The 23,048-nt window shown below is 42.4% G+C and overlaps 1 protein-coding gene across 2 annotated transcripts in view; it reads right to left on the bottom strand.

Annotated features, from left to right (window-relative positions):
• AFF2 (ALF transcription elongation factor 2) overlaps nucleotides 1-23,048 on the bottom strand; it is a 403,259-nt gene that overhangs the window by 179,765 nt on the left and 200,446 nt on the right. For both annotated transcript variants that reach the window (XM_054040357.1, XM_054040358.1), the window contains exon 4: nucleotides 7,566-7,610. In XM_054040357.1, coding sequence (XP_053896332.1) covers nucleotides 7,566-7,610 — 45 coding nt within the window. The remainder of the gene's footprint in view (nucleotides 1-7,565; nucleotides 7,611-23,048) is intronic.

Here is a 23,048-nt window from a genome sequence, read left to right as displayed (position 1 = left end):
AGGTGCAAAATACCACCATTCTTATTCGGAAGCATTTTACACCAGCTATGCACTCCCAGGGTCAGATCCTGCCCCCGCCCCCACTAAGTCTGCTTGGCTCTGATCTGACAGAACACAGCAGACTTAAAGTTGGCCTAGGTGGTCATATCATGATATCCCTAACGTAGGGGAATCCTCTACTAGCACAAAATTAGTATAGCCAGCCTTCCATAGGGGCAAATGAGGAGCGTTGCCACTGTAAAGAGACATGGCTGGGATACTGCAATGCTCCAATGATCCTCAGCTGCCAGAATGACTCAGATGTAACTTAGAGCATCCCAAGGCTAGTTTACATTGCACTGGGTCACTGTCCTAGGGCTGGGCCACACCAACCCCCCACTTCGAACTAAGATACGCAACTTCAGCTACGTTATTCATGTAGCTGAAGTCGAACTATCTTAGTTCGAACTTACTGCGGATCCACACGCGGCAGGCAGGCTCCCCCGTCGACTCCGCGTACTCCTCTCGCCGAGCAGGAGTACCGGCGTCGACGGCCAGCACTTCCGGGATCGATCCCAGAAGATCGATTGCTTACCCCCAGACCCGGAGGTAAGTATAGACGTACCCCTAGAATTGGGAGCATAAGATGGCATACAGCCAGCCATCTTTGCCCTCCCCTCAGACCTGGACCAACCCCAATTCAACTGAAGACAGGGCCCCCTGTGGCACTGGCTTAAATGGCTATATAAGGTGTAAAACACCAGAAAAACAGGCCCAAGTAATTCTATTGACTTCACTGGCATTACTCCTGCTGGTGTTAACAAGATCAGCTACAAAACTCTGGTCTGAACAAAGCACCCAGCAGTCCCATATTTCCAGAGTGCCGGCTACGTAATAGGCCCAGTGGGCTGAATTTCTGTGCTTAGATGCAGGCTTAGGGCTAAGTTCTGCTCTCATTTACACCAGAATAATGCAGGGGTAAATCAGCTTAGTACAGCAACGGGAGGAAGTGGAGCGACTCCTAATTTATACTGTTGTAAAGGAGAAAACCATTCAGCGGTCAGTGGCACTACCCTTTGGAAGAGCAAAAACTGGCCCTTCATCTACTGAGAAAACATTATTTTAAAGTTGGCAAGTTGTTGTTTTGGGGATTCTTGAGAAACTAATTGTTTTATTTTATTTTATTTTCATTATTTTTACCCATAAAAGTCTTTGGGTTCATAAACGAGGTCTAAAGGGGAAGGAGGGGAGGGGGAGAAAGTACTCGCAACACGCTGTAGTCTTCAAAGCAGGTGACTGCCTGTTCAAGGAGTGCTTCCTGAGCCTTCGCTCCAGCCGAGGTACAAGGGCATGGCTACACGTTTACACGGGAGTTCGTTTTTCAATCTCTTTTTTCATTTCAATAGAAATAATAAATCACGTTATCCAGCAGAAAGAAGGAACTCGACACAAAACAGGGCTATTTTTACGGCACACCTAAGACACATAGGGATTCGTTTATTTACTCAGCTATTTAAAAGTGGCTACTCTTACTCGTTCTCTGGACAGCTAAATGCTAGGTTGCTAAGTTACTGTTATTTGACATCATCTCCTCCCCAACGTGTTCCCACATTTGACAGGTTCACATGATTTACTAGGCCAGTCAGCTCATTATTCACTTGTCCAATGACGTCTGTAGAATTGTTTTAAATTCACATCATGTCCCTCTCAGCAAATCCCCAGATTTCACATGAAAATATTTAAACTGCTTGTCAGCTACTAAGTGCATTTGTAACCACGCTGGACAGCGTACCTGTATTTTTCAAATTACAATTATTATAATTAGGTTTAGCATCGTTCTTCAGTGTTGGTTTGTATTTTAGAAGAGAAAACAATTACTGAGGGGCAAATAATGGGCTATATCTGTTACAGGCTAATTTTGCTCTGTGAACAGCTCACCTCCGCTATGGATAATACATATTAAATCCATTAGTGCTTTCAAATGGCATGAGAAAGGTAATACTACACATAATTTACCCAGTCAAGGGCATTTTCACCTGCTGATCAATTTACATATTCTCCAATGTCATTAGATATGAGCTAGTCATCAGAAGAATAGAAGACAGTATAAATTATAGACTTTTCTCATTTAACTCCAGTCATTTTTATACTAATTACGATTTAAATTATATTTAGGATTTGTTTTGCTTCTAGACTAGAAAGCTTTTAATTAATATCACAGCTGTCTGTATAATATCAGAAATCTATCTAGTTACTTGACACTACACTACCATGAAATAGACACCTTCTAGAATTCTTCTGCCCTGCTATACAGTGGCAGCTTTTTAGATTTAAATGTTTACCTCACTGTAAAAAGAGCAACTTAGCAACACAGAAATGATTGTTTTTTATATATAGGGCCAGATCTTGATTCTAGTGGGGCTATGCCCGTTTGCACCAGCTGAAGATCTGGCCCCTAAATCTCAATATGGGTAATTACATTCAGCCTTCCTAAAATTCCTCCTGGAATTTCAAAGGGATGAAGTATCCTTTTCCTGTTCTAAAGCTCTATGTAGTGTTTTGTACAATGACCTATTTCATTCCAGAGGTGGCTGCATTTCAGAGTGATTCTTGCAGTGAGAGCAGACTTACTTGGCTCGAATTCCTGCATAGTCGGCAAGATTTTCTAGGGCAGAGCTAATACATCCTAAAGGAGATTCCTGCAGTGTTCTGCAGAAATCCTGTTGCAGTGAAACACCACTGTTAGCTTGCATTCACTGGGACAAATTTTGCTCCCTGCCCGGCCTCCACAATGAAATGCACAGGAGCTGAAAATGAATCTGCGGGCAGTATTTGGTTCCCTACACACATATATCACTAGACTGTGGCTAGCCCCAGGCAGGTGTGCATGGGATGACTACAGTCTCAATCACTGTGTTCCAGTCATGCAAGTACTAGAGGTATCTAATGGCATCAGATCCACCAAAGATAACAGAAAGTGGCATTAAAGTCAAAACTGTTACTTCTGATTTACACGTGTATAAATGAAAGCAGATGCTGGCCTCTGGTCACAGTACTCAGTATTGATTCCAAAACCATATTGGCCACAACTTTGAAAGTCAAAGTGAGGTAAATGAATGCTCAGCAGGCTTGACTCTCCTCTCCTTTGCAATGATGTAAATCAGGAGTAAATCTATTCATTTCATAGAATCATAGAATATCAGGGTTGGAAGGGACTTCAGGAGATCATCTAGTCCAACCCCCTGCACAAAGCAGGACCAATTCCCAACTAAATCATCCCAGCCAGGGCTTTGTCAAGCCTGACCTTAAAAACCTCTAAGGAAGGAGAGTCCACCACCTCCCTAGGTAACCCATTCCAGTGCTTCACCACCCTCCTAGTGAAAAAGTTTTTCCTAATATCCAACCTAAATCTCCCCCACTCAACTTGAGACCATTGCTCCTTGGTCTGTCATCTGGTACCACTGAGAACAGTCTACATCCATCCTCTTTGGAACCCCCTTTCAGGTAGTTGAAAGCAGCTATCAAATCCCCCCTCATTCTTCTCTTCTGCAGACTAAACAATCCCAGTTCCCTCAGCCTCTCCTCATAAGTCATGTGCTCCAGCCCCCTAATCATTTTTGTTGCCCTCCGCTGGACTCTTTCCAATTTTCCCACATCCTTCTTGTAGTGTGGGGCCCAAAACTGACACAGTACTCCAGATGAGGCCTCACCAATGTCGAATAAAGGGGAATGATCACATCCCTCAATCTGCTGGCAATGCCCCTACTTATACAGCCCAAAATGCCGTTAGCCTTCTTGGCAACAAGGGCACACTGTTGACTCATATCCAGCTTCTCGTCCACTGTAACCCCTAGTTTAGACCCTAAACTCTTTGGATAGCGACTGCCCTTTTGTTACGTGTCTGTAAAGTGCCTAGCACAATGGCTCCTGGCCTCTCCGTGTTACTGCAATGCAAACAACAACATTAGAGCACACTGGTGTAAGGAACAGAAGTATCGGACTCCGAACCTTGGTTTAAAGCATCCAGGCTTTTTTTCTAGTTTGTAACACAATTTTCTAATGAATTCTCTTTTTATATGACTAACAATTTACAGGCTAATTTAAATCCATATTATTAGTCACATATGAATAAAGAAAAATATTTTCTTGGTTTTTTTTTTCATGTTATTTGCTCTTCCACAGATATCACATTGTCTTTAAATAGGAAGAGATATTTTGGAACAGAAGGAGGCCTATCTATCTCCATCTATCCATCTCCATCTATCTGTCTAGCGCTGGTAACCTGTAATCAATGCAAATGTACCATATTACTTTTACAGATTGGCTTTAGTTTGAAGGCAACATTTTTTTTAAACAAAACTTCTCAGCCATGCAGGTTAGAAAAGCAAAATCAACAGGAGACTGGTCTATCATTAACCTTTAGTTATGGTATCATGAGCAGTTCTTCAGGCACTTACACAAGATGACATAAGTGGCTAAGTATTTCAGGAAATCTGAAACACTGAAATTTTGTCTCAGAAGACTCAGGGGTCTGAATGGACACAGGACCTTTTCACCTCACTTGGCTGCTAAGTTCTGACCGTAAACTTAGTTAAACTCCATTTTTATTTGTTAGCATCTATTAGGAATCCCAAACCTCTAGGTCTGCAAAAGCACTAATCAAGATCAGCCTAAAAAAAAAAAAAAAAAGAATTCTAAAATCAGAGAGCTCACAGCTTACATCTCTGCTACATACAAAGCCTTGTGACAAACAAAATGCAAGAGTTATTGAAACTTTCTTAGGGATAAAAGCAACAGAGGGTCCTGTGGCACCTTTGAGTCTCAAAGGTGCCACAGGACCCTCTGTTGCTTTTTACAGATTCAGACTAACATGGCTACCCCTCTGATACTTTCTTAGGGATGAAACTCAGTTAAATTGCTTAGTTTCCTTACTTTTCTTAAATACCTGGGGTGAAATGCACTCAAGGGAGATTGACATAACAGGCTTGAGCCAGGCGTATTACCAGCTGGCTCTGAGAAAGTTCCCCTCACAACTTTGCAAATACACCTCAGCAATATGCTAGTCCTGGTTCTCTCTTGAGCAGAGATTGCCAATAGTTACGAAGTGTTTGATAAGCAGCCTTAGTAGTAAAATGTTTGGCTATGATGGAGTTACTCTGAATTCACACCGATGTATGTGAGCAGAATATGGCCAGGTTTAGTCAGCCCTATTAGCGTAACACCAGATTCTGGCACTTTGTTCACACTGAGTTTAGTTCCATTGATTTTAATAGGCCTATTCGTGGAATAAGGTGCTACTGAACACCAGCAAGAGTGGCTCCTAGGGAGTATGTATCTGGTCCAAAGCCCATTAAAGTAAATGGAGATACTCACATTGACTTCAACAAGCTTTAGTGCTGGGCTTGAGAAATGTAACCTCAGTCCATGCCAATGCAGATCACTACCAGTAGGTCACTATGCAGCCACTGAAGATAGTGAGAGATTTGCCATCAACTTTGATGGGAACAGGCTCAGATTCCCATAAGATATTCTTGCGTTTTGTGCGTATATGTGCGGCTCATGCATTTAAAACAGGCACCCGAATGACTGGCCCTTGGAAAATTTACATTATACTTCTTTCTGACATTATTTTTCTGAAAATAACTGCTTTCCCATCCAGCAGTTAATTCCTTCCAATATTAACAAACATAATTCAAATATATAAATAACACATGCAGAAATATGTTTAAAAACACAAAAAATATTTTAAATAATTTTTCGACCTTATTTTACCCTCCCTCTCTATTCTTTACATAACAACCCTTGGGAAGCTTGAAACCAATGGTTTTTTCCCTTCCTTGGATGTATTACTCCATGGGATACACAATTTCACATTTATTATCGTCAGATTCCACACTACTGCTAGCTTCCCACATTGATTTAGAATTATAGAATCATAGGATTAGAAGGGACCGCAAATTATAGAGGAACATTGGAAACACATGGAGAACTACATTGACATCATCAAAAGATAATACATATATAAAAAAGGCAAACTCCTCTGGACTGAGTATTCTTATTGGTCTCAATGGGATGGTGAAGAACATGGGAAATTGAGCTGGGCAGAAAATGTTTTTCCTACCGGCAAATATTTTCAAGACCTCAGAATTTTTTCTCCATCTTGAACCGGGGTGAGAAGTCAAAATTTAAAAAAATATTTGTGAACCAAAAAAACCTGAATAAACTTTTTTCCTCTATGTTATTTTGAGTGAGGAAATTCATGTAACTGACTCTGTTTCGTGAACAGTTTTGGCAAATGTGTACTTTTTGATAAAAAAATGATTAGTTGAAAAATTCCCAACTAGCTCCAGTGAGAAATGCCAGTATTATTTTACTAATATTATATGGCCATCTGTTTGTTTGATTGTTATTGTGGTGTTTGCTATATGTTTATTAGGAATTAATTCAGGTATGGGTTAGTTTGTAGGGAGTCAGGAAAGCAGGCAAACATTCCTGATAGCCCTCCATTCACAGAGGTTTAAAAGGACAGTACAGGTGTCGATCCCTTTGCAATGTTATCCTGAGAGCAGCATTGTAGCCAGTGACCCCAGGATGGAGGGTCCTGATGCATGAAATGGAAACAAAGGACTTTGGAGTGGATTAAAACCCATGCCCTGAAGCACAAAGAGGGAGAGATACAGGGACCACTCTGGTGCAGGCTGACCTTCCCTCCACCCCACAAAATTCCCCAAGATCAGGGTTTCTGGGATAAGCTAGGCATACATAAATTTTATTCATGAGTGTAGACTGTTCGTTATGTTAAAAACCCTATTTCTTCTTATGTTTTATTCCTGCTCTTAAGATTAAACAATACTTTGTTTGCAAGAGGCTATTTTGAGACCTGTGTTTACCACTGCTCACAGCTCCTGAAGGGCAGATTTGCAGGGCTTGAATCCAGTTGGGACCACTGGGCAATCGTGTTTGGTACACAGGGTGGTTGCAGCCTTGCACCTGACCTGTGAGTGGGAAAATCATGGGATTCTGCCACAGGATGGGAACGCAAGAGGCTGATCACCTGAAGGGGCTGCACTCATTGAGACTGAGAGTGGTCAATAGTGCAGCTAGCCCTGAACCGTGACTGGGATTACCTGGGATTGGTCTACACTTAAAAGTGTGGAAAAAAACACCGCCTCGAAACATGCCGACAAAATCCCCAGTGTAAATGCAGCTATGCCGACAGAAGAGTGCTTTAATCAGCATAGCCAACATCGTTTGGGGAGGGGGTGTTCCTACATCGGCAGAAAAATTCCTTCCACTGGTGTACACAGCATCTATACTAAGGGTCAATGCCACCATAGTTAGGCTGACATAGGCTCTGTAGTGTAGACATAGCTTTGGAAGAGGAGAAATGAGGGTATGTAGAACTGGCCCCAACATAGGTAATATTTTGGGCCTAGCAAACCTTGACAGCATCTCTTTAATTTTGTACTCACTAGTATAGTGTTATTTAAATATAATATTGTGAACTCTGTATAGCTTACTGAACAAAGATGAGACACCAGAACTATAATTAGAAGATGATATAGGAGCAAAAGGATTAAACTCACCCGCAATATTTCTTCCACACAGCTGGAGTCATTGGGAAGGCTAACCTAGGTTTAAAAAAAAAAAAAAGTCAGTCAGTCACAGAATACAAAGTTTATTGGTTAAAAGCAACCAGGGAAGTAAATAGATCTATTAAACCACAGCTAACAAGGAAATGCCCCCTTATTTGAAATACACTTCATCCAGTGAACATTACCAACAGAATTTTCCAATTGAAATCAACCTAAATCAGTAGAAAGATGCATCTCTACAGTCTCTTAAAGATATTTTTGTAAGTGTTTTGCTACAAACAGTTGTTTAGAAAGAATCTAGTACCCTGATTTCCCCACAGTTAAAAATGGGCACTAAAATTTCTGGAAACTTTTATAAATGATGAAGATATCAACCGCTACTCCAACATTCAGATTTCAGTGAGAATGCAGGGTACATTTTAACTTACAACATGCCACAATTTAGGGCAAAGGTGATAACGGTTAAGAGTAAACTGTTATCATCAAGCATCTTATTGCTTTATACACTAACAGCCCAGACAAATTTTAAACCCTAAACACGTACTATAGAAAAAACACTGGTTAGATTCTAATACTAGTTGCTGATTCCTCAGTCTCTGACTTCCTGGGCCTGTTACAGGTTAAATATCCTCTAAAGACTGAAAAGCATACAGGAATCCATCTTGAGAGTTTTGAGAGATCTTCCATGCCTCTTAAAAATATGCATTACATCTACACACAGGCACACACAGACAAATAGATGCTCGTAAAATCTTGCAATTTAGCAAGCTAGTTCTTTAAACATTACTGATGCTATTTGCTGTAATTCCCCATTCTAAATTTAGAAAACAGCACACATACCCTAAATACTGCAAATAAATATATGAGCAATAACTGTCGGGATTTTAAGAGCACTTGGTGTGTGTGTGGATGTACATTTGTCAATGGTTAAGTTGTACGCATATACAATAGGTTTTTATTATGGCTATCTTGCATGGGTACACTAGATTCGAGGGGACGTGCACAATGAACCCACTCCCCACGCACGCTGCAGCCACAATGTGAGGGGATATTTTCAAAGGTGCCCTTGGAGCCTTTGAAAAAAAATCTCATCCTTGGTTACTAGAGCTTGGTTAGGGGAAGCCAATCCATGGCCATGCTTCTTTCCCTCCATCCCCACCCACATCAGCACATGCTGTAGAGCTTTGGTTGGGACAGCCACTAAGTGTGTGTTCCTCCTCATTCTCGAATCTTGATGCAGGCCTAAAGTTTAAATTAATAGAAGTATAGAAATTAGAAACAGAAATAACCTATTAGGTCATCTAGTATGTCTTCTGCAGGATTCTTTCCCTATACTCCCTTCTAGTGCTTTGGCCAGTTTAGTTCGAAAAGTCTCAAGCAAGGAGGCTTCCACACTTCCTTTGAAAGACTATTCGACACCTTATTGATCTCACTGTCAGGACATTTCCCCTGACAAACAGGCTATATTTTCCCATTTTTCATTTCATCCTATCATTTCTATGGATAACCTCCTCCATCACTCTAAATAATTCATATCCCTCCATAGTATTTACATCATTCATATACACCTGTACACCGTTATGCTCCATCTTACTCCTCATGTATATTGTATATTTGACTCTTATAATCTTGCCTATTAGGTCATTCCCTCCACCCCTCTCTCATCATTTTGTTGCTCTTTTCTGAACTCCCTCTGATTTGTCAATATCTAGGTAATGAAGTGCCCAGAAGTGAACATGACAAATGCGGCTCCTACTATTGACTTTACCCACCTCAACAGCCACTATTGTCGGATCTACACGTCAGAACATTTGGGTTAAGAAAAATATCCCCTTCTCCTTACATTCTACCTAACTAAAGTCTAGCTCACAATCCCGGGGGGCGGGGGATGGGGGGAACCTTTACTCCACCGAAGCCAATGGAAATTTTGCCATTGACTTCAGGGAGCCTGGATTTCCACACCAGGTGTCTTTGAAAGCTTCACCTGAATATTGTATAACTTCTATTTCACACAGCTCTGCCCTAACCCCTCTCCTTTCACTTCTTCCATGCTTTTTCCTCTTGACAGCTTCTAACTTCTTCGCTCACCTTCACTTTTTTCCTTCTTTTCTATACCATGAACAGCTTTCCAGCTAACAAATCCCGGGACCTGTCCCTATTCAAATTCACCTCCACAGTTAAACGTTCCAGTTTCGATGACCACCCACCACTAATTTTTGAATTCCAGTGCACAGCAATTTCCCATTTGCGTCCTTGGGGCAAAGTGCCTCTTCCTTATTTGACATAGTTCTCCTAATGCACAGCACTGTGTAAGCTTACATTGCTTAAGAAATAATAATACAAATACACAATTTTAGTTTAGTAAAATCTATTATATTATTCTGTAATCACAACCTGCTTCTGCTGGCAACACTCACTAATAGCTCTAAATGATCATACATCAGTTTTGTTTTAATGACTTGACAGAACTTTTGTTCCCTTTGGCATTGCTTTGTTTAGAATCATGGGTATTAAGGTAACACATGATGTCAAAGTGCTGTGATTGTCATACAGGGAGAGCCAAGCAGGAACAGCCACAAAGTGGCAAACATTTAGATTAATGCAAAACATTAAAAGAATAATTATTACAACAGGGATATCATAGAGAAGATCAATGTAAGACTTTTTGTACGTTATTATTAATGGATTTTTAAAAGAAGGAGGCCATTTTTTCTAAATTCATGTGGTTGCCCCACATTCTAAGGCTCTGTCTACACTACCACTTATGTCGGTATACATTATGTCGCTCGGGGGTGTGAATAAGCCACCCTCCTGACCGACATAAGTTACACCGACCAAAGCAACAGGGTGGACAGCATTATGTTTGTGGGAGAGCTTCTCCAGCTACTCGTTGGGGGTGGATTAACTAAGGCTGGGTCTACACTACCCGCCTGAATCGGCGGGTAGAAATCGACCTCTCGGGGATCGATTTATCGCGTCCCGTCAGGACGCGACAATCGATCCCCGAATCGACGCTCTTACTCCACCAGCGGAGGTGGGAGTAAGCGCCGTCGACGGGAAGCCGCAGAGGTCGATTTTGCCGCCGTCCCTACAGTGGGGTAAGTCGGCTGCGATACGTCGAATTCAGCTACGCTATTCGCGTAGCTGAATTTGCATATCTTAAATCGACCCCCCCCGTAGTGTAGATGTAGCCCAAGTTGATGGAAGAGCTGTCTTCCATCAGGTGAGAGTGGCTACACTAGAGAGTTTACAGCAGTGCAGGTGCTTCAGTGCATAGCTTCAGTGACTTGAAAAGCACAGATCTGTCAGATACTTAGTCTATCCTGAAAAAAACTTTCCAACTGTGAATCAGAAATTGAAGATTAATTGTCCATTCAGCTAACACAGAGGTGGGCAAACTATGGCCCACAGGACCCTCCTGCCCGGCTCCTGAGCTCCTGGCCTGGGAGGCTAGCCCCCGGCCCCTCTCCCGCTGTTCCCCCTCCCCCACAGCCTCAGTTCATTGTGCTGCCGATGTAATGCTCTGGGCGGCGGAGCTGCGAGCTCCTGGGGCAGCGCAGCTGCAGAGCCGCGGCCTGACCTGGTCTCTGTGCTGCGCGGTGGCGTGGCTGGTTCCAGCCGGGCAGCGCGGCTGCCTGTCCTGGTGCTCTGGGAGGCGCAGCTGTAGCGTGGCCAGCCACCGGTGCGCCAGGCAGCGCGGTAAGGGGGCAGGGAGCAGGGGGGATTGGATAGAGGGCTGGGGAGTTCGGGGTGATGGTCAGGGGGCAGGGGTGTGGAGAGGGCGGGGCGGTCGGGGAACGGGGGGTTGAATGAGGGCAGGGGTTCCCAGGGGGCAGTCAGGAAGGAGAGGAGGGATTGGATGGGGTGGCGGATGGCAGTCAGGGACAGGGGTTCTGGGGGCAGTCAGGGGACAGGGAGAAGGGGTGGTTGGATGGGGCAGGGGTCACCGGGGGGCAGTCAGGAATGAGAGGAGGGGTTGGATGGGGCGGGGGTTCCGGGGGCTGTCAGGGGACAGGGCGGGGGTTGGATGGGGCAGGAGTCCCGGGTGGGGGGGTCGTCAGGGGGCGAGAAGCAGGAGGGGTCAGATGGGGGTGGGGCCGGGTCACGCTTAGCTGTTTGGGGAGGCAGAGTCTCCGCTAACCGGCCCTCCATACAATTTTGGAAACCCGATGTGGGCCTCAGGCTAAAAAGTTTGCCCACCCCTGAGCTGACCAGTGCAAGTGGCATTGCACAGCACACTACAGGATCCGTGCAGATATCCATCAGGCCAGAGACAAATATGGCTAATACAGTATTTGTAGCCTACACAAATATTAGTGCTGTAGGGAATTATTATTAGAATTTACATGAAAATTTCATTGACACTGGACATCCCATATGAAATACCACTATTCTCCTAATCTATAGAAAATCAAGTGGTTTGAGTGCTACAAGGTGATTTTTTTAAAGTTTTCATCAGTAGTCACATTTTAAAAAGAAACACTTTGAGGTTAGATTTGTACATACTTTTTGGACCTGTCTACCTCTGCGCACAACATGATCTAACTTAACAGGATGGATCGATTCTAGGAATTATGTTTTGTTAAAACCAAGTGCTTGCTGCTCACGTCATGAGCTCTTTTCTCATTCTGCAGTGTATTCATGAACTTCTGATTGAAGAACAGTTAATATTACATAAGCTGCAGACATAAGTCCTGAGGATACTGTAACTTCAATCAAATCGAAAAGATTTCACAAGTTACATGGTGCACTGAATTCCTCTTCCAATTTCATTTTAATCCGGTGAAACACCTTTGCATCAAAAGATTTTGTGTTTATTTTAAAATATTGCTTCCAGGGGGGAAAAGGAGGTCATATGGTCAAAATATTCAACCTAAAAAAGCAGTATCACAAGTGAAAGAGCATAACTTAAATGATGTGGAACCTCAGGGTTTAACGTATGACTTGGTTGGCCCCATGTAAAACTCTGGGAAGGAGGCATGAGGAATATTAGAATGTAGGGGAAATAGTTTTAATGTTATGCAAATCAAATGACAGTGAGTGACCTGTTATAATAGCTGATGATTAATGTTGATACAACTGTCCATTTATTCATTCAGCAATTCCTTGGCCACACTCTTGTCTTGAACTATTTATAACTTGCATGAGCTCAGATTTTGTTTATGCTACATAGGAAAATTGTGTAAAATGCCTTTCCCATGTATTTTACATCAGATTGGTGTTTATCAATATGAAAGTTTCAAAGGAGAAGACACTTTTTTGAAATGACATATTGCGAAAGGAGTGGAATTGGCATTAAGAACTCGGCTAAGAACTAAAAACTTCCAACAAACTTCTGGGAAGTAGACAGCGCATATTAGTATAGTCCTGAAAATTCAGAATCAAGTTGGTAGACAGTATCAGACTATGGATAATCTCTTTGGTACGACTAAAGGATTGTATTTTCATTAGGATAAACTGTTCTTGAACAATTCCTCTGACTTTACTGGTGCACAATTGGCATTCAACAAGTAACACCTTTCCTATCTCTGTCATATTGGAAACAAACGTTTCATGTTAAATGCAAATAGGATCCCATTCTTCACTTGTGTTTGAGCACCAATAAACTCACATATCAATGGATCTACTTCCAATGTCATACCCTTTGTCTAGGAACCCATTGTGGACTCTAGAGAGATTAAGCTAATGCTACTGTTTACTTCTGTGGACATAAATTGATTTTTCACTTACTTGCATGAAAACATCCTGTACACGTGCCTTGATCGATCGTTTTGAGTGTGCACTACAGGGTGATAAGAGGAAAACTCTTATAAAGCCAGGAATGGCAACGACAGGACCCTTAGTACCTGCCTAATTCTATGAATGCCTTCAATTCCTCCAGTGTCTCTTGTGGTGAATACCATGTGGGAAGTGGGTCAGTCTGTACTAACAATTTCAAAGTTCCCATATATGGTGGAAAGAAGAGGCTTCCCGCCATTAGAATCCAACCGTTAGCACGCATTCAACCAAACTCTTCCAGGCTGTCAGTATGATGGATTTGTTAAACAGCTTTCAGCCAAAACACCCGTCTGGACGTGTAGCATGAAGATTACATAACAATGAAGACAGACCGGCAGAAGTAGGGGTTAATACGGCTGAATAGTGCACTTCAGATGTCATGTCCTCCAGTCATCATAACATTTTTGTTGCTCATCTCTGTATTTTATCCGGTTTGGCTATATCCTGACTAAACTGTGAGGACCAGACACAGTACTTCAGCGGCAACTGCATGAGGGCTATTTCCCCCTTATATTTACATCCAAGAGCAGTTTTGCCCATTTCTGCAATGGTGTTGCACTGCAGTTAGTCTTCCACGTACAGTCATCCCTAAGCCTCTTTCATACTCATTCCTTTCTAGATGGCAGTTTATCCCTCAGTCAGTATCTGTGTTATTTATTACCTCTCCCGAGGTGGATTGCTCTATATTTATGTGTAGTGAATTTTATGGCATTGCATACACCCCACTGGTCTAATGTCCCCTGGTCGCCGTCCAATCCAGTCTTCCTGTCTGTTTTCAATTTCACTAAGATTTTGTCCCAAAAGGGACATTCATGTCAAAGATGCCCGAAATAAACGTCAGGCTAATTTCAATAGCTGGGATTTTCCTGGATTTTCCTTACTACCTTTAGTGCAAACAGCTTAAAACAGGTGCAGCAAATGAACAAGAAGTGAATATTACTGCTCGGTGCTATTTCCTTCATGAGGTTATCACCAATATATTTTAGGACTATGTCTTTGGGGTCTTCAGGAACCTGAATGGAGCCAAAATAGTGGTATTCAAATAAATCCAAATAAAGCTGACTCTCCTGGTATTCAGACATGTGTTATTATGTCTCAGGGTTAATTCCTCAGAGAGCCATTTATGGGTCCAAATTCATATACATATGCTGTCTTCTGAGAGTACCTCCAATCACGCAGGAGCTAAAATACAATGAGAAGACTCGATTTCACAAACATCTTCCGGGGGCATTCAAAAGTCTGTGAAAAATACATATAAATACAATATAAAAACAAACAAACCAATTCAAGCCTGCAGCACAAATAGAACAGCAGCCCCCATGCGCACCCCTTATAGACACGTTGCATTATGGAGAAGTTATGCCAATTTCTAAAGTTACTAAAGAATCTGAACAGGTTGCAATTACTGAACCAAATTCTAACATCAGTTCACATGTGCAACCACACCTGAAGTCAGTGTGGTTGCGGCAGGGTAAGTTAGAGAAGAATCTAGCCTCTTTTCATGCACAAAGTGAGTTAACTAGGAAAACAATTCTCAGACCTGACTGTAGGCCTATTTAAACCAATAGAATGACGCCCACTGAATTCAATGGGCTCCTGGAAAGGCCCCTAATTCAGATGCCAAAGCTGGCAACCTCAGGTAACTTTAATTTCCTACACAGAGCGAATGAGCCTAATATGCTCATCTCCAATCATTTCCTCTATCAGCTAAATAAAATGACAAGGTCCTTGCGTATATATAAAAGAATAGCCCCAAATTCCAAAGGAATTACATGTTATTTATGGACACTGATTGAAATAGTTTGGAAATTCAGCAGCATGATAATACCAGATCAATCAACATACCGGCACACTGCCCAGCCTTAATCAAGTAGGGATTTGTAAAACTTACAGCAATTTTACTTGCACCCCAACCCCCAGCTTTGAGCCCCCTCCCACACTCCAATCCCCTCCCAGAGCCCACACCCCACACTCCCTCCCACACCCCAACCCCCCGCTCTAGCCCTGAGCCCCATCCCACACCCCAAAACCCTCATCCCTGGCCCCACAACAGAGCCTGCACCCCTAGCCAGAGCCCTCACTCCCCCCCCGCACCCTAGCCACCACCCCAGCCATCAGCCCCCTCCACACCCCAAACTCCTCATCCCAAGCCCCACACCAGAGCCTGCACCCCCAGCTGGAGCCCTCCCCTCTGCCCCCGTACCCCAACCTTCTGCCCCAGCCCGGTGAAAATTAATGAAGGTGGGGGAGAGTGAGCGACAAAGGGAGGGAGGGATGCTCCGCACGGTGCCCTCGCCCCGAGCCATGGCTCTGCAGCTCTCATTGGCTGAGAACTGTGGCCAATGGGAACTGTGGGGGTGGCACCTGTGCACAAGGGCAGCCTGCAGAGCCCCCTGGCTGTCTCTGTGCCTAGGGGCCACAGGGACAAACTGGCCGCTTCCGGGAGCCACCTGAGGTAAGCGCTGCCCAGAGCCTGCACCCCAATCCCCAGCCCTGAGACCCCTCCTGCACCCAAACTCCCTCCCGGAGCCCACACCCCCTCCCTCACCCCAACCCCCTGCTTTAGCACTGAGCCCCATCCCGCACTCCAAAACCCTCATCCCCGGCCCCAGACCAGAGCCTGCACCCCCAGCTGGAGTCCTCAGCCCGCACCGCACCTCAGCCATCAGCCCCCTCCACACCCCAAACTCCTCATCCCCAGCCCCAGCCCAGAGCCTGCACCCCATGATGGAACCCGGCAACTTAATGGGGAACTGATCCAAATTCAGGCATCAATCTAGAAAACCTGGTCTTATCCTTCTTAAATATTAAAACACTTCTGATGATCGGAACCGCCACTGGATGACACTTATCACACCTACATGGTGCTGAAGTAGCCCTTTTTTGACAGTGTATAACAAAGAAATCTGAAATTGAATGGGATCTTTTTACTACCTCCCTGTTAGTTACGTTTGTAATTAAAATGTGCTGATCTATTAATACCAAGGGACACTGCTAAATGCATTCCGTGCAGAAGTCATATTTTTCTTGAGCTTCTGCAATCTTTTAGATCTGTGTGTGTACTTACAGTATGTGTGCTTTAACTGCTCGCTCAAATGAGAAGATATCTAAGAATAACTCACTTCCATTCGATTTATAAATCACATTAATTAATTCTACATCACCAGCGGTGTAGAGACCAAATTCTAATGCAAGATCTAATTAAAGAAAAGAAAAGGGAGGAAAAGCCCAAACACTAGAATTGAAACAGAGAAGTCACTGTTTAGCCTCAAATTAATGAGGCGCTATACTAAGCAAGAATGTCCATAAATCCCTAATGAGGATTTTAAACACATTAAAACTTCCTAATACAAAGTGTTTGCCTTCCTTTTATCCAATAACAAATAAGCCAATAATTTTCTGCCTCTAAATGACACTATTAACTGTCATGGCATGTTTTATTTGACAAACCCTCCATTCAAATACAGTAAAACCAATTAATTTGCCTGCTGTGAAATGTGTTTCTTGATAGCTTTTATGTGATTTTTCTTCTCAAAGAAATGTAAATAGGAGGTCAATGTAGGTGCCTGATTTTGCTTAAATATATGCCACAATAGCTATAGATTGTCTAGTCAGTTTGCATTTCAAATGAATTGAAAGATAACCTCCATTTTCAGGTCATCAATCACATAATGGCCTCCTGATAAGTAAACAGTTACAGATTAATAGTTTTATTACTAGGCAAATGGTCACATATTTGAGATGTGATAGTTGCAAAATTACCACTTCATTCTCTTATAAGTAATGGTTTGCAGTCACACTGCTTAGCCTCTCTGACTTTGTTATCAACCTAGCTGCCGCCATATCTTCCCATCCAATGTCATTCAAAAAAAATGCACCCTATATCTTTGTGCTGAAGAAACTGTTCTTTAAAACTGGAGTTCAATTCCAATGCTTTGATCTGAAAACATGACAAGGTGTTTGCTTTTTGTTGCTGTTGTCGTCGTTGTCAGAAAAATCGATAGAACAAATAAAAGATATTTCTGGGATTTTAAGGTTCCCATGGGACTTACTTAATAGATGCAATTAGGGTAGAAAGGCAACACCATGTTACCTCTGCCCCACAATTAAGGCCTATCTGAATTTCTCAGCTCTCCCAAGGCCGTGTCACTTAGGAAGATCAGTCTGCAAAAAGTACACACTTGACACCGTGCACTTCAGAAAAGTGCTTGCTGCTTTCAATCTTTGCCCACTATGTGAACTATATTGCGTTGTAAATAGAAGGCAAAATAGAGGATAATGCATGGCACACTATGGTTTATGAGGCCTAACTGAATGCCAATTAATCTTTACAACACATGTACAGTTCCATCAGCCCATGTATTGCATCATGGTTACATAGACTATGGTTTATTTACCTTAAAATGGAAACACAAAGAAAAAAAAAACAGGAAGGAAAAGGAAATAAATAAAATGAAGATGCATACCACTGCTGAATTTTGACATCAGAGCCCACTTATTTAAATGGGTGCTAAAAATTACCACCAGAACAAGGTAATTTATGTATCACACCACTGACAGCTGATTTTCAAACCTGCACTCTCCTGCACGTGCATATTTCTTATTGCAATAAGCAAACAATCTGCAAACTAACTCTGAAGAGATCTGCCAAGTCCTTTTGGCACAAGCAAGGTGTGTTCATGGAAAGCAGGACTATGACAAATCAAAGATAGCGGAAATGCTTTACAACTCTATTAGCAGTGAGCTTAATCTCTGTTCCATATCATACCAGATTGTCCTTTGAGCTGCAATCACTATTAATATCAGTGGAAGTTTCTGATAGAACGATCTGGTCCATTGCTACTTGGTTGGAATTTTTTTATATATGTATTTATTTACTTTCAAAGGAATAAGTAAATTAACAAAATCTGTCTTCCCTGCTCTTTAAAAAGATTCCTAATTAACAGTTAAGATATTCAGTTGAAGCACTTCTGACAAGTGTCTTAAAGTGATCGTCTCCCTGATCAACAGAAGTAACGACGGCATGCTCTTCTCAAACTCTCAGCTAATAAAAAAGCAGGCATAAAACACTTAAAAATATTTAAGTGAAAATGTTGTTTGACAGACAGTCAAATACCTGCATACTAATTCTGTGGTGGACTTTAAAATTCCTCGGTCAGACTCTTTTTCTCCATTAGAGGTGGGTAAAGCAGATGTAACTCCATTGAAATCAATGGAGATAGGAGAGTATGAAACTGATGTAAGCTTAATCAGAATCAGAATTGAGCTCCATAATCAAAGTCTGGACTGAGCTCCAAATGCAGCCGTCCGGGATTAATTTGGTTGATAGTATCTAAATGAAAACATATTTAGAAATGATTGTTTTAAAAAGATCTGAGACGATCTCTCACAAGAACAACTTTTACATCTATCTCCTAATCGAGACTTTGGATTGGGCTAAAACCAGTTGACATCATTTCACTTGCGACCTTTTCAACTGTCAAAGCAGACAGATTTTTATCCTACAAGATTCAAGCCAAAGCCTCAAAGGTGCAGTGCCAGAGCATTAATCCATTTCACTAGACAGTCATTGAAATTATAATTCAAAGTTCAACTTACTTTAGCATTTTCTGCTGAAATACTTTTGGCAGCCCAGGGCAGAAAGTCGAAATCTGGTTTCCAATGGAGACCATTTCCAATGGTTTCTAAATGTTGGCAGCGAAAATTCCTTATTGTCAAAGAGATCAGCAGATGCCGGCTTCCATTAATTTACTTTCTGTGACTGCTGCTCATTTCAAGAAACCTTTCTTTACCTAAGGATGCTGATCTGTTGCTGGACCCCATCAGAAACAGACAAGAAGAGACACTGATATATTAGGAGACTGGGGACACTTCAGGGAAATTTCCTACAGCAGCATTGGCAGATTCCACTACCTCCATTTATTCTGACTGATGCCATAAGCAGAAAAACAAGCTTTGTAGAGAAGACACATAGCTGGAAACTGTAAAAACTTCAAACTCAAGATAAATAAACCTACCCATATGTATTACACTATCAAGAGCAATTCAAGAGTCTACAGAATCAGTCGGAGGCCTTTCCTCTTCGCAAGCAGCTTGTCATAAAAGCAAGGGGGACTTTTGGATCTGAAATAACATCTCTATTTAAACTAGCCAATTGGCAGCAAATCCTTTGTTATAACTCCTTTGGGTGGCCCAGAGGTCTTTGAGTAAGAAGTCACTAATAAATAACAATGTGTCATTAATTCATTTATCTCCATCTAAGTAAACACCTATGTGTACTTGTAAGACATGTTTCATTAAATCTGAAGTGTCTTCTTTCTTCATTTTACAGGTGATGCTGGCAAATAATGCATGGCATCTTGTCCTCATTTCACAAGGGCTCTTTTTTCTTTAAACGGCATCTAACACTGATTATGCAATAACATGCTAGTCTGTCAATATTTTCAAGACCACAATTTTATCTGCTCTACAAATTGTACTCCATCCCTATCTGTTCAAAGTTCCTTAAATCCCAAATGCAGAGATATTGGTCCCTTAATTCAAAACAATGAGAACAACACTGCGATGATGTACGAGCAATGGAGAGAAAATGGAAATATGGAAACAGGGACAATAAAAGGTAAATATTCAGCATGACGCGTGGGGGATTTAGTCATGGGATTCCCATTAACATTCATGGGGAGCTGAACAGTTATGTCACTACACAATGCACTGAAGGTTTACCATGAAGACTGCATTATCTAGGTGAGTGCCGTGTTTCATTGAGAAGAAGGGATCTAATGTCTATCTTCTCAGGGACAGACTGTTAATGGAAGCAGAAAAGGGGTAAGTATTATGGATCACACACCTCACTTATAAGAAATGCACCTCGGAAAAATCTGGATTGCAACATTCCAAAGGGACATCAGGAAGTTACTAGTCATCTTCCTACATCCTTAGGAAGCATTTTCTTGGCACGTACAGTTTCTGTGTCCTGAGCTCGGTGTTAAAACCCCTTTCTGCAGCATAACCAGCTAGCTTTGCCTCATACTTGTGTATGTGCATGTGCGCCTCTCCCTCCCTCCTTTATTCCTTTTCTCTTTAGATCTTACTGCCCACGAAGAGCCAATGATCTAGAGACTGTTGGCAACTTTGTTTCCTATGTGCAGCATAAACCTTAAACTGTAGTTCCACGTGCATCTCACCGGCTGAAGCAGCACATGCATCACTCCTCCTTTGGATTCAAGTTTCTGAGCTATTCCCTTCGATCTATAGTTTACCATGCTATATTTGACCCACGTATATTGTCTTTGATCTAAAGTGCAACTCCCTCTCACATCCTTGGCTTAAGGGCACACTAAGTCCTTTAATAGGTAGTATGTAAGGAGACACAAAGTCCTTTTCTTTTCATTTTAAGAACTTTAGGACGTAAAATATTACTAAATAATTATGGAACAAGAGAAATGGGAGGAGATTTTGGGCCTCTAGGCTGGCTTTGCCACTGAATTGTTATGTGACCTCAAGGAAATCACTTGAATTTTCCGTGCCTTAGTTTCTCCATCTGTAAAATAGAGTGAATAGCATTTATCTACCTTATGGGGGGTAGGGGCGAGTGGAGATTGGGTTTGAGGCTTACTCCATTCAAGTGCTCTAAAACCCTACGATGGAAGGTACTACATAGGAGTGACATGCATCTATGAGGCTGTACACAAATGGAGATTCCTGAGTGGCTGGATACGTCAGTCCTCAGTAAATGGTCTGACCTCCCTCCCTCCCCCATTGTTTCCATTTTATAACTGAAATCAAGCCCGACAGACTGAGTATTGCAGGGGAATAACGGCTGTTTCGAGATGAGTTTGCAGTCTCATGCCCCACATCACACCCAGAAATGCAATGCTGCCCTGCCTTTGTTCTTAAACACAAAAGGCCTCCAAGCACCTGTCTGCTGGCTGAACTAACAAGCCTGTGAGCTCCTTGTCAGCACGCCACTATCATCCAGGGAGGTCTCTTTTTAAACGCACACATTTTAGTTATGTGGCAGCTAAACACAAAACATGCAGGATAGCTTAATCTGGAGTTTACCAAGCAAAGCAAGGCAGGTCATATTAGGCACATATCTTGACTGCGTGTCAGTGGCAGAAACGGAGAAAGCACACACAAAAAAAGACCAAATTGGGGACAGTCTTCTGTCACACGAGCTACTCCCTCCTTTTGATTAGAAGGCTGCAGGCAGCAGACACTACCTTTCTATGCAGTCCTGGGACTAGGCTAACATAAGAACGGTCATACAGGGTCCGACCAAAGGTCCATCTCCTCATATTATAACCTTCTGCACAACCAACACTAGCAAGCACTGGCAGTCCTGCACAGGACCTGCAACCCATGGGCCAACCTGAGTTTCCACTATGAAAGAAGAACTGGAGGGAGAGTAAACTCACCACCAGATACTTCTCCTACTACAACTCATTGATAGTCCTGTCTGCTAGCCTGGTCACCTAAGCACAAGAGTGGGAGACAGGAACTCCTGAGTTCTAGGGCTCCCTCTGACGCTTAAGATGTACCCACTCGGCCTTAGCAGTGGGATGCGAGACTCAATTTCCCTTCCACTTACAACTCAGAAGCCTCCCTGGAGAGCTAGATGGTCTCATTCCAATGCAAATAAATTAATGTTTGCAAATTACTATTAAATTCCATGAAATGAAATGAAGAGACCCTTAGAAAAGAACAAACTGCCAAATTCTGATTGGCTGGTACAAAATAAGTAGCCTTGTTTTAATTGGCTGAAAGGGAAAAGCTGTCATGTCCCGAAGGGCTGACAAGGAGAAACTGTTGGCATAATGATGCCTTCCCAGGTGATGAAGCTCCAAGACTTAATTCCATGTGTCAGTGCAAGATAACACAGTCTCATATGCATATGATCTCATCAGCCCTTCAGGAGACAGGATTTTACTTGACATTTTGTAATATTAGTTTGGAGACTTTCTTAATATGTTTGAAAAATACACAAACAAGAAAAAGCAGTCTAATAAGCCAGAGACCACTTACAGGACTAGCCAGTCATTATAATCACAGTAATAGTATTATTAATTCCAGTGTAAAAATAGATAAATGACCAATAGTATTTGCATTATGCCACTAATGTATGCACATCCTTCTGTGTCTCTCGCAAGTGTTCTCACATGTGTACATAGGTATGTGTTTTATATATCTATACTTGTGTGTGTGTGTGTGTGTGTGTGTAGATGATAGATAGTCAGTTTACCTAACACCTACCAGCTTGAGGACTAAGCCTATGAGGCTGAAAAATATCTGTATTGCTTCAGCCACCCTTGCTAAAGTGTCCTCCCTGGACCCTGTCTGTGGTCTCCACCTTTCATATCAACTTCTGTCTAGAACATCTCTGATGAATTTTTAGTTTCTCCCCTCCAGGCCCTCTGGCTTCTATAAAAAGAGAACGACCATTCTCTCTCCCATTCAAGAGCTTCTTGGCTACTCCAAAGGAGAGTGAGTCTCTGCTACTTTACCACTTCCCTGTTCTTTTGGGTTCTGCAAATCGGCTAAGGTGAAAGGGACCCACCCTCATCTCTCCCTACTTGGGATGTCTCTGTTAATCTACCTCCATCCCTCCTCAAGGCTCTGTTGTTTAAGTTCTCCTCCCCAGTGAGTAGCTTAATGCACCCCTCTCCTGTTAGTCAGAGCTTTCCCAAGCAGCACAAG

This window comes from Malaclemys terrapin, chromosome 9, assembly GCF_027887155.1.
Source record: "Malaclemys terrapin pileata isolate rMalTer1 chromosome 9, rMalTer1.hap1, whole genome shotgun sequence".
In the NCBI taxonomy this organism is placed as follows: Eukaryota; Metazoa; Chordata; order Testudines; family Emydidae; genus Malaclemys; species Malaclemys terrapin.
Note: the sequence above shows the minus strand (reverse complement) of the source record. Positions and strands in the feature narration are given on the sequence as shown.